The sequence below is a fragment of the Magallana gigas genome, chromosome 5 (assembly GCF_963853765.1).
Source record: "Magallana gigas chromosome 5, xbMagGiga1.1, whole genome shotgun sequence".
NCBI classification, from domain to species: Eukaryota; Metazoa; Mollusca; class Bivalvia; order Ostreida; family Ostreidae; genus Magallana; species Magallana gigas.
Genome location: NC_088857.1, coordinates 26,235,952 through 26,250,853, shown reverse-complemented (window position 1 = coordinate 26,250,853; position 14,902 = coordinate 26,235,952). Strand labels below are relative to the sequence as shown.

Below are 14,902 nucleotides of genomic sequence, written 5' to 3'. Positions count from 1 at the left end.
CATATGGTAGGTGGACGTTTTCTTCTTCTGATAAATGTCAGAATTCTTTTCTTTATATAATCTGTAAAATTTGTACACCGCTATGTTCCTTCAGGGACCTCTTTACCACTTGCCTTGCTTTAAATTATTAGCATGGACACCAAAAATGGCAGTTTTTCAAGCACCAGAACTTTGGTATAAAATATACAAATCTTTAAACACTAAATATAGCAATTATTTTTTAATCAAGATAAAAATGTGCTATATAAAAACAGACATAACGGTATTAAAATATATATATGTATGCATATTGAAATTATCATATAAAATGATACAGTCAAAAGAAAAACTTTTAATGTCTACCACATGGCTGTAGCATGTGTTTCATTCTCAAATGCTGCCTGGAACTCTCTTTGACACAATGTCAGTTTTCTATCCAACAACGCTAGCAACTTTACTTTTCATTGTTCGTCTTGAGTGGATTTGATTTTGTTTGATTCCATGTTCTCTTTGTCCTCCACAGTGTTTGTGTTGACCTTTTGTTCAGAAGTTTCGTTATCTGTTGATTCATCACCAGAGCATGACTGCAAGAAAAACCTTGTATTAATGGTATTGTTATCCCATCAATGCTGTATGGTAATTTAAGAGATTCAAATACTGACAGTACAATGGTGTTACATTAAATTACCTCATTCAAGGTCCACGGCGGAGGTGCTTGGTTTGGACAGCGCTTCAAAGCAAATTTCCACACACCAAATCCAGATAAACCAGTGGTGAACCAACATTTTTCAACACTATACAACCCTACAAAGACAACAATCAAAACACAGCTACAGAAACAACAAACAAGATACTGCTACAGAGACAACAAACAAGAAATTGCTGCAGAGACACTACAGAGACAACTAACAAGATATTGCTACAGAGAAAATAAGAAGACAACAAACAAGATACTGTTACAATTACACTACAGAGACAACTAACAAGATATTGCTACAGAGACACTACAGAGACAACAAACAATATACAGCTACAGGGACAATATAGAGACAACAAATAAGATACTTAATTCAACATCTCATCATTCTAATGCATTATCTTTATCTTTTTTAATACATGTACATTCTTTATTTATTTTTTTCGTACGTACCGTCATATCTGTATCCCTCCTCAGGTGCGAATGGGCTGTCCAGCTTGTACCCCCGAATCACCCTCACTGGTTGCTTGGAGTCCACACTCATGCTCAGAGCCAAGTTACCCCTAGTCAGAGTCTGGTCTTTAGATTGGGGAGCAGTTCTTAAATTCTGGTCAAGAAAGAATGGTAAAAAATGTTTAGTACAAGTCATGTCATATATGTTTTAGAAAAACTTTTTCCTTATGCCCATTTCATAAAAATGGATGAACCAGTGCTTATTTAAAGTACTGAATAACTAAAAGTGTATTGGAAGAAATTTTCACCTTTGGATTAGCCTTTGTTCCTTTTAGATCTCGTCCTCCTGCAAATAAATAACACTGACAATAAACTAGAGGTACTGTGAGCAAGCTCACAATTGATACCCCCCGCTATGAAAAATCATAACTCATGTATTTTTTCTATTATAGAAAATATTGAATGAATCTATTTCAACGTCCATTTTCTATAAATAACAACTGCTTTATTTTTTAAAACTGTTAATGCTTATATGAGTACACAAACCAATTTCTATTCTTTAAATTCCATTTTAGTTCAAGTTAACTGTTAATGCATGAGGACATTTGCATCCTTATGTTAACAGACATGACTCGAATCAAACGAAATTCCACATGTCAAGCAGCCACTTAATATAAACATTTTGAATTATTGGTATACTGAGCCCGATTTTTTTTTAACAATGACCTTGAACTTCCTCAATTGACCTTTGGTCAAGGTCATGACATACTCTCAGGTTATAAGCATTCTAGATGTGAATTAAGAACTTCCAATATTTGTCCATTAGAAAGATATGGACTGGACACGAGTTTTATACTTTTCTGCAAGTGACCTTGGCCTTGCCCAAATGACCTTGGGTCAAGGTAATGACGAACCCTTAGCAGTTAAGCAATCTTTGTGTGAACTGAGAACTTCCAATGTTTCTCCATAAGAAAGATATGAACCGTACAAGAATTTTGCACTTTTTTTTGCCATTGACCTTGACCTTGTCCAAATGACCTTGGGTCAAGGTCATGACACACCCTTAGGTCATTAGCAATCTTTGTGTGAAGTTAAAACTTCCAATGTTTCTCCATAAGAAAGATATGGACCGGACACGAATTTTGCACTTTTTCTGTTGGTGACCTTGACCTTGCCCAAATGACCTTGGTTCAAGGTCATGACACACCCTTAGGTAATAAGCAATCTTTGGGTGAAGTAAGAACTTCTAATGTTTCTCCATAAGAAAGATATGGACCGGACACGAATCGAACAGACAGACAGACAGACGGACGGACGGACGGACGGACGGACGGACGGACAGACGGACGGACGGACGGACAAGGTGATTCCTATATACCCCCCCAAACTTCGTTTGCGGGGGGTATAAATAGAAGTTGAAATGAATTCTAATTACCAGTATTGAAGAACTTCTGCAAGTTCCTAATCAAACATGAGGAATAAATATATACATATCGCAGGAAGTACACCTCGTAAACTTTAAATCTAGCTTTCATTTTTCTAACAAATGTGAACTTCATGAAACTAGGATAAAAAAGTGCTCCCGATTTTATATTCTCGCAATTTTATGCAGAAGGGTGGGATCGCAATATCAACAAAGGTACCGGTAAGTGTAGCATTCCCTTGCAACATGAAATATTATCATGGAATATACAATGTACATGTAATCGAGAAGAGCAAATTGTTTTGTTGAAAATCAGGGAACATATGATGCATATATACAACATTGGCGGATCCAGAGGGGGGGTTCCGGGGGTCGGAACCCCCCCTTTCTCTGGGACATATGAATTTTTTTTTAAAACGTTTAATGCCTATTTAAAGGCAATTTTTCCCACTTATAATAGAAATACTGTAATTATCTCAAATAAATGCTTTTAAAATTGCTTATTTAAAGAATTTCGTATTGTTTTGTTTCCAAGAATCGGAAATTCTGTTACAAAAATACCGTGTAAGCGGTTAACCATTATGAAAATGCACAACTTTTCAAAACTTTTCTAAATATGATCGCATCTTTACTAGTGGCGGATGATGTTAGCGCACTCATTACAGAGGTCTTATCAAGTTCCCTGGGACGACAATGCTTTTAGCATTGTATTATACACGTACCATCTTTTCAGCAGATAAATTATTCCCATTCTTTTGTCATTTCCTATCATTTAGACCTTTATTTAATAAGGCAATCGATAGAAATCAAAATTGATTAATAGCTCAGAATTTAAAAACATCAAAGACATAAAAAAAATTACCAAAATATCCATTTTTATAAATAGTTTGTCGTAATTAGTCTGAGTTATTTTTTGTTTCTTAGTGTTTCTTTTCTATCAAGCATAGACGCACTTTCTCATTGCTGGAAACTTAGGTTCCTTGAGGCTAGATATTATGCATATCCTTCTTACCTAAACCAAAACGCCCAATAATGCAGTGCACTCTGATGTTGAAATAGATAGGATAGTGATGAGATAAATGTTTATTAATTAAATACAGTTGTATAACGCACTGAAAACGTTCAAAAAGTCCTTGTTTATTGACAAATGATTAATTTTGCACATATTGATTTTCATCAAATGGAACCCCCCCTTTTCCAAATTGCTGGATCCGCCTCTGTACAAATAACTTAGATCAGATTAGAGTAAATATACCACAAGTATTTATCTTCTTAAAATCACTTTGAATTCTTAATACATAGTATCTCTTTATATCCCTATCCCCAAGCTCTTTGGCACATACATTTTTTTTGGGGGGGGGGGGGGGGGTAGGGGGTGTAGTACATTTATGGGGTTGTAGAGTTCCCTGTAAGCTTTCACAGTTTAGTAGGGCTGAAACAATTCACTAAAATATACTGTTCAATACTTGCGTTGAATTAAATTTTCGATTCACTGCTTCACTTTTCGATTCAATACATTTTTAAAATCGGGTTTGGTTTATTACATCGGGTTCGGCCTACTTTAATAGCATTACTGTACAAGGAAAAAACATGGCAACAATTTTGACGAATACAAATGGAGAGGGTGATCGTGATGTATCTGTTGTGACAGATACAAACAATAATGGCTCTGTGAAGCCTGTCAAATTGCAGAACCTACCCGCATCCTATCGTTCAGCTTACTTTCTTCTTAATTAAATGATTTGCAAATAAACTTCTGATAATGGCGGAATTTTGAGCTACAAAGCTATCAATTAACCTCATTAACATCACACCGCCGAAACACTAAATAAGTGTCGATTCAATTGATCTGACCTGTCTTCAAGATTAGAGACGCCCTTTTTTGAAATTTTGAATCTTAAACAAATTTGTCACCATTCAAATATTACATAAAAGCAGTTCAACTAAAATTCATTTTGATAAATGACTATTCATTAAGATTTAGCTCAAATAGGGCATAGTGATTTTTTTTATTAAATCAAAATTGCAGAGTGTGACTTGCCTTGACTATTTATTTTCTTCAATTGTTTGATTTGTTTCTTCTTCAAAATGTATCATATTGAAAATATTGAATCGTGACACAAGTACGTGTATTGCAATAAGTATTGTACCGTGAGGGTTGTGTATCATTTCAGTCCTATTATTTAGTGACATACATGAAGCATAAATGATTCGTGTAGTCAATATAAATGAAACGTAGCTTAAGATCTAGTGATCTGTAGTCTGCTCTGATGGAAAATTCAAGTTGGCATGTCTTATGTCAATCCAAATTAACAGATCTGCAGCTTAATATATGAAATTTTTTTCCAATGATAAATGTTAATGATATATGTCAAAGTCTCTTCTAACTCTTGGACAATTTCCACTTTTAGTTATTCATGAAATTGTGCTCAAAATATTTGGCTGCTTGTTTCGATAAAAATAGGATGAACTAATTGCCTGCCCACTTCAACTTTTAATTTTGGATATTATTCTAACTCTTTATTGCTTAAAAAAACATTTGTTTCTTAAGTTCAAAAGGTCTAAATGCAAAAAACTATCAAGTTGTTAATTTGAAATGTTTACTATCAGTTTAGTTTTACAGTAGAGAACCGGAAATCAGTATTGACAAGTCATAGATAAAATTCCTGTTTTAAATGTTGTAACTTGAACAATAACAATAAATAAATTAATCAATATTTAACCGATTGACTTGTAAATTCATAGACTTTGTCCTTTTATCATGCCAAAGACACGTACATAGGTTGCTGAATGGTTTTTAAAAAAAATCTAGCGTATAAGCTGAAGTGAATACATACATACAAACATGCTGACTCGCGCAACACAGTAATGCTATATCCCCTTCACAACAAATTGCGTGAGGGGATAAAAACTGGCATAATATAACGAATTTACAGTAAGTATTGACATCTGATTTTAACCTTCTCCTGTGTAAGTGAATCCTTCCCCAAGGTCTATGTTGTCATCATAACCTCCAGACAGAGCAATGGAGTAGGCTCCCTCAGGGCCCCCATGGATGCCAGCAACTGTTGGTCTGCATCAATAATAGAACCATGTTACATCTATCTAAACACCTTTTACAACTTCTCTCTAAAAAAAAAAAGCTAACTTAATGAAATTGTACCTGTGAATGCCATCTCGAGAGCAATCTAAACGCATCATCCAGGTAGTCCCAACATCTACACCTAAGGAATAGGCAAAAAAGATACATAAAGTATAACTTGATCATGTAGCCTGCAGTGCTCCTTCTGATAATATGTAATAGTAGTATCTTTGCAATGTTATACTTAGCAGAAAGATGCAGATATTTGTATGATTGAAAACTAATTTTTACCCCATAAACATCAACAATCTTGGATCCTATCACAACCTTTACAGGTCTAACTTTATACAAAATGATAGGTCACCTTCAATTGCTCCATACGTCTTTGGTCTGAAGACTGTTTTGTTTGGTTTAGCTTCCTTATCCTCTTCTCCCGAGTCTTCATCCACCAATACAGCATCTTCTGCTTTCTTGTGTTATATATATCAGATATTGTTCTCAAGATCATTTACAGATAAGGCTGTTTAAAATTAATTCTACGTTTAATGTCACATGAAAATTAAAAACCTACGAGGGAGGGAGGAAAAAAATAAACAAACAAAAATTTCAAACAAGTGTGTATTTAATGAAAGTCACCCATTCAGTTATCAATACATCAACACTGTCATATAATACATATGGTAGGATTCAGTCCATGTTAATTTTTGCATTTTCAAAGCATATACTTTTGTGTAATTCATGTTTATATCCTTTCTGTGGGTACATCATGTATACTGGACGAGAAGTGGAGTGACTTGCAAGAACATCAAGTGGTACATCCAATGGATTTACATCAACATAGCAACCGAAGGGAAAACTTTTTTCTTTTCAGGGAAAATGTTGCGCAACACATGTGATTCACAGATTATCTAAAATCAAAATAATGACATTATTTCATACATTTTCATAATGACACATTTTAAAATTTAACATATCAGAGTTGTGTTGTAAGATTCACTGTACCTACTTCTAAGAACTCAAGACAGGGTTCTTGAAATAACTGCCACCCTACAAGTGTATTCCATTTCTCTCCGTTCTTCCACTTTAGCTTCTTTGGTTTCTTCCTATTATATATTGTGAATGAATGAATTATTATTCCTGAACATGTTATTAAAATGTAGATACATTTCAAATGAAAGGGTCGTGTCAAAACTCTTATCTAAATCAGTAAATTATGCTGACTTAATGCATAGCTTCACTTCATGGTATTACATCCATAATTATTATATTTAAAACCAAATATTGGTAGTTCGAACACTGAAATCTTAGTATGGTTTTATAGGGTCATTCACCTTTGAAATTGAGCAAAAGTAAAAAAGGAACAGATTTATCACATCTTGAAGCTAACATTGAAGTCTATGGAGAAAGGTATAATTTTTTAAGTCTTTTTATTATCTTTTTAGTACAGTGGTGGTACGAAATTGCTTAAGCTTTCCCCTTCTTAAAAAAAATTCAAAAATAACCGTACATATTTTGAGTTTTTGTTAAATAAGATGGGTAGTCATTTTGGTTGTTGATGGACCACTTAAATAAATATATACAACAAACCTCGATTTTGCCTTTTTGGGCGGAAGTTGGTTCAGCGTGGTTCAGGCTCTGTGACTTAAAAGACCGACATTAAACAATCTCGAAATAAGATTTTTACTGCCAACTTCGATCATGTGTTTGTCTGATCCATTGTTGTTTTTTTTACTTTGATAGTGGCGTAGACTCTCATTTTCTTCGTATTGTGAAAAGTGAATACTTCAATGCTGTCTTTGAGCATGTTTTTCTCTCATACAGGATGTAGAATTCAGTCGCTAAATGAAAACCCAAACCGGAACAACTTTTTCAAATCCGGATTTGTTGGTTTTTTCAAAACAATAATTTCGCCGAAACCTACGCGCGCGGGTTACGTTCAACGTAGAATTAATTTTAAACAGCCTAAACATGAGCAATGGTAAATTAGAAGCAGGCAACAGGACAATTAAGCCAGAGAACCAAGGAATGGATTTTTTAGTGGGCCAAAATAAAAATTGATTTGTTTGATGTACTCCAACTCACCCATCAAAATTGCCCCTACCCAATCATTTTTTTCAGCATTTTGAATTTGAATTTTTTTTTTATATTGATTGTTAACACGTTTAGATTACATGTAGCAACCTACATACCCACCATGTAAAATTTATGTTGAAGTACATCAAACATAAAAATTATTAATGCTGGCCTGGCTTTAGACAAGCAAAATGTAAATGATTGCTTCATTTATACAGTACCGATCAGACCCAACCTAACACCAGAGTAAACCCCAACTAAACCCTGGGTTTACTTTCTGGGTTTACTTTGGGTTTACTTTTTTAAAATTTGGGGTTTACTCTGGGTTTACTCGTTGTTTACTTTGGGTTTACTCGAGAATTGCTTTTGGAGTCAACTATACGCACTAAAGTGTGAAGAAGACCTGTATTTTATCTTATCATCCTACTGCCTGTAATCAGTCAATTAGTACTCTGGGTCCACTCTAGTAAACCAAGAGTAAACCCAGAAAGTAAACCCAGGGTTTAGTTGGGGTTTACTTTCTGTTAGGTTGGGTCTGATCGGTACTGTACTTGTATTAAGTAGAAGTATATTCATACTAGTAAGTAGAAGTATATTTATACTTAGTCTAGTAAGTAGAAGTATATTTATACTTGTACTAGTAAGAAGAAGTATATTTATACTAGTAAGTAGAAGTATATTTATACTTGTAAGTAGAAGTATATTTATATTTGTAAGTAGAAGTATATTTTTACTAGTACATTGTAAGTAAAAGTATATTTATACAGTAAGAAGAAATATATCTATACTAGTAAGTAGAAGTATATTTATATTTGTAAGTAGAAGTATATTTATACAGTAAGTAGAAGTATATCTACACTGGTAAGTAGAAGTATATTTATACCAGTACATGTAAGTAGTATTCTTACTGTGCCTTGAATCCTTGCTGATCTTCTCCTCCGTTTTCTAATTGATCCAAGCTCTTCTTCTTCAATCTCTAATTTCCTCTTCTGGCAGCTAATTGGTGGTTTTGGAGTGGTTGCTGGAGTAGGTTGCTTATATTTCTTAAATGTTACTTTTGATGCTTTTGGACACTAGATAAAATAACGAAACATTTTTGTCTTTAACATGATGTTACAATTGAAACAAGATATCTGTGGGCCAATACTCACTCGTGATACCCACGCTTCGAAGTGAATGTACGAAAAAGGAAAGTCATTGAACATTTAATAGAAAGTTGATATGTATTTTGTTTAGTAATGTAACCCGCCATAAGATATGCCTAAACCAAAAGTGTGTTTAAATTTTAATCATCTGCCATGAATAGTTGCTTCGAAAATTTGTTCGAAAAATTTAAGTCGTCAGTTAACAGAAAGTTGAGGACTGATAGGTACAAAAATGAATCCCACCACATAGTATGCCTAAACAGAGAGTGTGATAAAATTTCAAGCATCTGGATGAATAGTTGCCAAGAAATCTTAGTTGAAAATTTAGAAGAAAAAAAACCCCAAAGTCATCATTTATTAATCAACAGGAAGATGATGTCTTAATGATACGAAAACAAAGATTGCTTTAAAATTTCAAGCATTTACATTGCTGAAAAAAATGTGACAGACCTTTATAGGACAGACAGACACACAAGGGTATGACAGTATACCTTACCTTCTGCTAAATTGTAAGGAAATCATTGGTTAACAGCAGTCAAGTGGAGACCATGCATATTCCATACACAGTCGGTACGAAATATTATCTCCCCTTGAGCATTAAGACGCCATTCTTACAGTATTGTGACATCTGGTTTTGTACCCAAATTGAAACTTGTAACTTTGTTATAAAACGCTTGATTTTCATTGTTTAATTATCTTTAAGTCATTTACACAAAGGCAGTTGATAAGATATAATCGTTACAATACATAGTCATGTAGTGACCGGGTACGGGATGATACTTGGTTAATAGTAAATTTTATACCTGGTGAGGCGAAATTTAGTAACCAGGTATCATCCCGTACCCAGTCACTACATGACTATTTAACTAATAATACCCCCCCCCCCTCCCCTTTGGAAAGGAAGTATAATTATCAAATTTGTATAGTAAAATTATCAAAAATAGGCCTCTGACCACCCTCTACCCCCTGGAAAATACATTTATCCTTAAGACACACCCCAAGAAAAATTTTCTTGATCCAGGCACAAATCTAGGAGTAGCTATCAGAATAAAAGAATTTACTCTTTAAAAAGCTTTCAAAATTTAATTGAATAAATTATATTATTAAAAAAATGTTCATGAAGACAACAGCAATAGCAAGATGAAATTCATTAGTGAGGCTTATCAATTGAGATGCTTATGATTATCTGAACAAATAGTTTGGGGAAAAAATTCTCTTAAATTTTAATAAAATTGGAGGCTGATCTCTTTAACTATTGTTTAATACAGTTCAAAGCATATGCTGTCAAATAAAGATGTGTATAAAATCAAATTAGAAATATTTACTTAGGGTGGTATTTAGAAAATTTCTCATTTTATTTCAGTCCTTCAATTTGTTGATGAACAATGCAATTAAGCTAGCAGCATAGTAGATAAGAAATCAAACATTTATATCTTTCATTTCAATGAAGTGTGCTATGAAAAGTCAGATAAAAGTAAAAATAAAGTAAAAGTAAAAGCGAGCGCAGTGCTTGTGAGCACAGCCCGGGTGAGCAAAGCGAGTTCGAAGAACTAGTGTGTGCGGGAAAAAGAACAAGCGAAACCAACATGTTCATCAAGAAAATTTTTTTGGCACATCCCATAATTCTCTGTTTTCTCCCGTAAAGCTTTGCCAAAAATCTTAATGACTGACATTCAACTTGTAATTTATGGGGCCTTGAGGTTTGAAGACACAATTACATCTGTACTGTGTGTACACGCTATTTCAGTATAAATTAACTGCGATACCTGCCTCAGATGATTTGTCATCAATTTTTGTGGGGGTTTTGATAGATTACATATATACAAGTAAGAGCCATACATAACTGCCATATCTACCCAATTTTAAGCTAATTTTGCATTTATGCACAGTAAGTATTATAAGTACGGAGGAAATAAACAGGTAATTTTGATCTAAATAAAAAAGAATAAAGAGAAAATATAAACAGTAAAAAATCTAAGTAGATATTGCAAATTGGCAAACGATTAAATTGGAAAAAGGGAAATTACACCCCTACAATTAGGACCGGGGGCAGGGATACAACATATGTAACGGTAATTATGAACCAAGAAAAAAATAAAAGTCAGATATCAACAAGGTACTTGTAAAAGAAAAATAATACAATGTACAATGTACTGTATTTATGATATCGTTTACACTTTTGATCAAATTAAACACAAATTACATTTACTGACTGATAAATTCTCTCCAAAAGTAAAAAAAAAACAAAACCAGTACCAGTTTTAGAGAGAAGCAAGTCTACAATGTATGTATTTCGTAAGAATTTTTTTAAACTTAAAAATATTACATAATCAGAGACATATAAATCAGTTAGTATGTACGTCCCTGATATAATTCTCAAATTCTTTGATATTAGTTGATAACTGTCAAAATATCATTCCGCAAGGTGTGTGTAAAATTTTCTTGTTACACTCGCCGAAACGATAGCCCCGTAGAACATAATAAAATTAAAGTATTTATAAATAAATTTAAGAGAATTTTACAACGATATTTTTTCATAAAAAAGTTAATGGCATCAGTATTTCATAATAATCCAATAATGACACACAAACAGCAATATCCTTACAATGTTTGATAGGCCGAGTTCGGCCAAAATACGCCTGTTATCATCAAGATTCTTTTTTCGGAAATGTTCATATCCTGCCATTGTTGATAGTGTGTCGCCAATTTTTCCCGCCACAGGCCAATGTGAATTTTTCTAATATTAAACACCGATCCCGATTATATATATAATTTTCGTTTTCACCGATCATTTTTATTATTTTAATAAGGAGGGTTATTTACATCATTTGTAAATAAATAAATAAGCAATATTTAAAAAATAATAGACTGGTTTATATTTTTACTCCTAAAGTATGAATAGATATACTCATATTTGTTTTCATGTGAGAGACGTATGACCTATTTCAAGTATAATGTCCTGTATGACCTCACAGATGGCATGTTGGGCATTTTTTTTTTAACTTTTTCGCACTGCATGTCATACAAATAAGAAGTAAGTAAGATAAAACCAACAAAAAATCTATAATATGATATTGAAAAACAGATACAAACTTTCGTTATTACGTGTATAGTGCTGCCAATTAATTTCTATAGTGGAAAACAAAAACAGAAAATTTAGTCTGAATTTATTTTGTTTTGGCTCAAGTGTATTTTTTGTTAGTCTAAATCTATAAAATAATAAAAATCTTAAAATTTTAAGTCAATATCACATCAGTTTGTTTACTGAATGTGTTTAGAACAAATTTTAACAATCTGAAATGATTTGACAACTTGAAATAAGATTAAACAACATACCCTAAATACTGACAAATTTGAGCCTGGTTTCTAATTTACTTATTTAAACATATTTTATTGAGAATTCGAAAGGATTTGGCAAGAGACAAAGCCAACGTAAACCAAAATACAAACTTAAGTTAAGTTAATTAAGTTAAGTTAACAACCTCCACAGGAATTTGAATGCAAACAGAATTTGTCAGAACAATTTATCAAACAAATGCTTGTTGGGGCGGAACGTAGAATCAAAACAAAGCATGACAAAATTAAACATCTAAAAATTGTGACATGGTATACCTGATTATTTCGGGATATAATTAATTTTTACCTTACAAATATTTTCACATTGCAAAAATACAATACGCAGAAAAAAAATATCTAATAGAAACTTTTTAATTCGATAAAAATGACTGTGCAATAAACTGAGTTTATACCTTCGGATATACTACCGTACATGTAGTACTGTATCAAATTCATTTTATTGGAAAAACTGAAGTGAAATAACATAATAAATGAAAAAAAGATCCACTCGTCACAGGGATGTTTTTAATGTTTTTTCTCCAAAGCAAGTTTACATCCTGGATGATCTCCAGCACTCATCACATAAAGGCATGTTCATAGCATGTACCGGTATATGACAGTTTATAGAACTATCCTTTCTGACATATACATGTATTTTTTTCAAATAATATCTGCAATATGTAGTCATATTGCAGATATTATTGAAAAATAATATATGTCAGAAAGGACAGAACTCGAGATTTCATGAGTACAATATGGTCATTGGTGACAAACCCAAAGGGCTTCTCAGAATGATTTGATCACGTACCAACTAACTTCATCCCGGTGAACTTTTTAACATTGATGTTCATTGCTTACATTTATATAGTTTAAGAATGGCAAATCGTTCAGAATCATTAACGTAACGATGTTTTAGAACCATTTTTTAAAACAAGGCCTTGGACTTTCTGTTGGACGTAACTATCTATTTCTTGCGTCAAAACAAGTTAAAATGACGCTGGTTTCAAGTGAAATATACACCAATTGCATTGTCTTACCTCAAAACAGTCCTTGGTCACCACGTGCTGCCATTTGTAGTAATCATTATAGGTAGAACAATGAACGATTTTTTGTCACATTCAAACAAATGGTAGTCTCTGGTTACATTTGGTTACCAACTAACCATCTAAACATGTAAACCAGTTGAAAAAAATATCCTCTAGTATTTTTACTGGAGTGACTGTGATCCCCCGAAACAGTTGATTTGAACATATTTTGTTGAGTAATTACACAAGAGGATTGGAAACAAGTCATTACAACTTACGTGTTCCTCTCCTCCCGAAACAGTTATAAGAGCTAATTTTAGCGATTAATTCTACTATTGTCTGTCCCAAGATATTCATGCAGCACGTTCGGACGACTTTTAATTAAAGCAAACATACCTGTAAAAGAAATGCAACTAAAATCAAGAAAAAAGGAAAATATCCAAAACGTGTTGATTAATTTCTCGCGTTTAATTAGGAATCCACAGGAATCTAGATAGAGGAGATCATGGAAACATTAGAAAATATAAATAATTAAACGAATTTTTCCTACTCTTTTAATGATAAGTCATTTCTCAAACCAGAATCCCTGATCCAAGTATCATGTTGTAAATTTTGAATTTACCGGGTGGCAGTAAATACAAAATTTACAACATGACAACTTGTAAATTTTGTATTTACTGCCACCCGGTAAATTCAAAATTTACAACATGACACAAGGATCATATATTTCCCGTATTCTTACCTGGCAGTCACAATGCGCGTTTTATAAAAAAAAAAATCAATTCATAGTAATGATTTATCAAAAAGAAACCAGAACCACTGACACATAAACAATGAATTTCACAGTTAATTCCTTCTCCCTTTAGATGATATATACACACCTACTATGGCCAAGACATAATCATCGTACACTCAGAAAATGGAGCTGATGATGTTCGAATTTAATACACGAGGGACAACGCATGACAAACGAGCGGAAACAAATGATAAGAGGGTAATATTTAAAGTAATCCGGAGTTGTCCCCAAAATACATATACATTTATAAAGTGAATTTTGTATGCAATATCTTTGCGTTTTAAAGTACAATTCAAAACTTGTTCAGTACAATTATTAGGAAAAACACACAGAAAAAAATATGCCAAAGAATAACAAAAAGTGTTGTGTTTGAACCAAAGTAGAAAGGATACTGTAAAAAAAAATCCCCAACATTCAAGAAGAATCAATCGATGTGCAGATTAAACAGGTCTTACTTAGGAAGTTATAAATTCAAGCAATTCCGAATACGAAAAAATTTCAGAAAGAAATTTCTTGAATCCTTAAAGCAATATGAGCTGCAATTTTCATGTTTCATTTTTTTCTCACGAAAATGTTATTTTCTGCTAAAATGACACAAAATAACATGGCTTTTAAATTTCTGTTAGCTTTATTTTTGTTGGAAAAGCCATTAAGAAGCCTTAATTGAAGCAAAATTGAATTATTGTCATCCTGTACAAAAATTGATTTGCTATATATTTCTTAGAAGAGAAATCTTTATTCTGACAAAAACTAATGATTTTTTCAAATCTTATTTATCATAAAAGTTTAAGTTACATGCAGACTTATCATTCTAATAGGTTTTTGTACCAAAATAAATTCTATTTCATTCTTTGATGTAATAATATTTTGGTCAAATCCAATAAATCACTTCA

The 14,902-nt window shown here is 32.8% G+C and overlaps 1 protein-coding gene across 1 annotated transcript; it reads right to left on the bottom strand.

Moving 5' to 3' along the window:
- Positions 1 to 318: 318 nt before the first annotated feature.
- Positions 319 to 11,582, bottom strand: LOC105325161 (uncharacterized). The gene is made up of 9 exons (XM_011424588.4): positions 11,458 to 11,582; positions 8,616 to 8,780; positions 5,999 to 6,104; positions 5,716 to 5,776; positions 5,513 to 5,625; positions 1,438 to 1,475; positions 1,130 to 1,283; positions 668 to 783; positions 319 to 563 (listed from the first exon to the last, which is right to left on the bottom strand). Exons 1-9 carry the CDS (start codon positions 11,536 to 11,538, stop codon positions 441 to 443), a joined length of 957 nt encoding a protein of 318 aa, XP_011422890.3. The 5' UTR covers positions 11,539 to 11,582; the 3' UTR covers positions 319 to 440.
- Positions 11,583 to 14,902: the final 3,320 nt, after the last annotated feature.

Coding starts and splice junctions, on each gene's coding strand:
- LOC105325161 (XM_011424588.4), bottom strand. CDS start 11,538: ATGGCAGGATATGAACATTTCCGAAAAAAGAATCTTGATGATAACAGG. Junction 5,777..5,998: donor GACGTATGGAGCAATTGAAG/GTGACCTATCAT, acceptor CCTATTCCTTAG/GTGTAGATGTTGGGACTACC. Junction 1,284..1,437: donor GAACAAAGGCTAATCCAAAG/GTGAAAATTTCT, acceptor TTTCTTGACCAG/AATTTAAGAACTGCTCCCCA.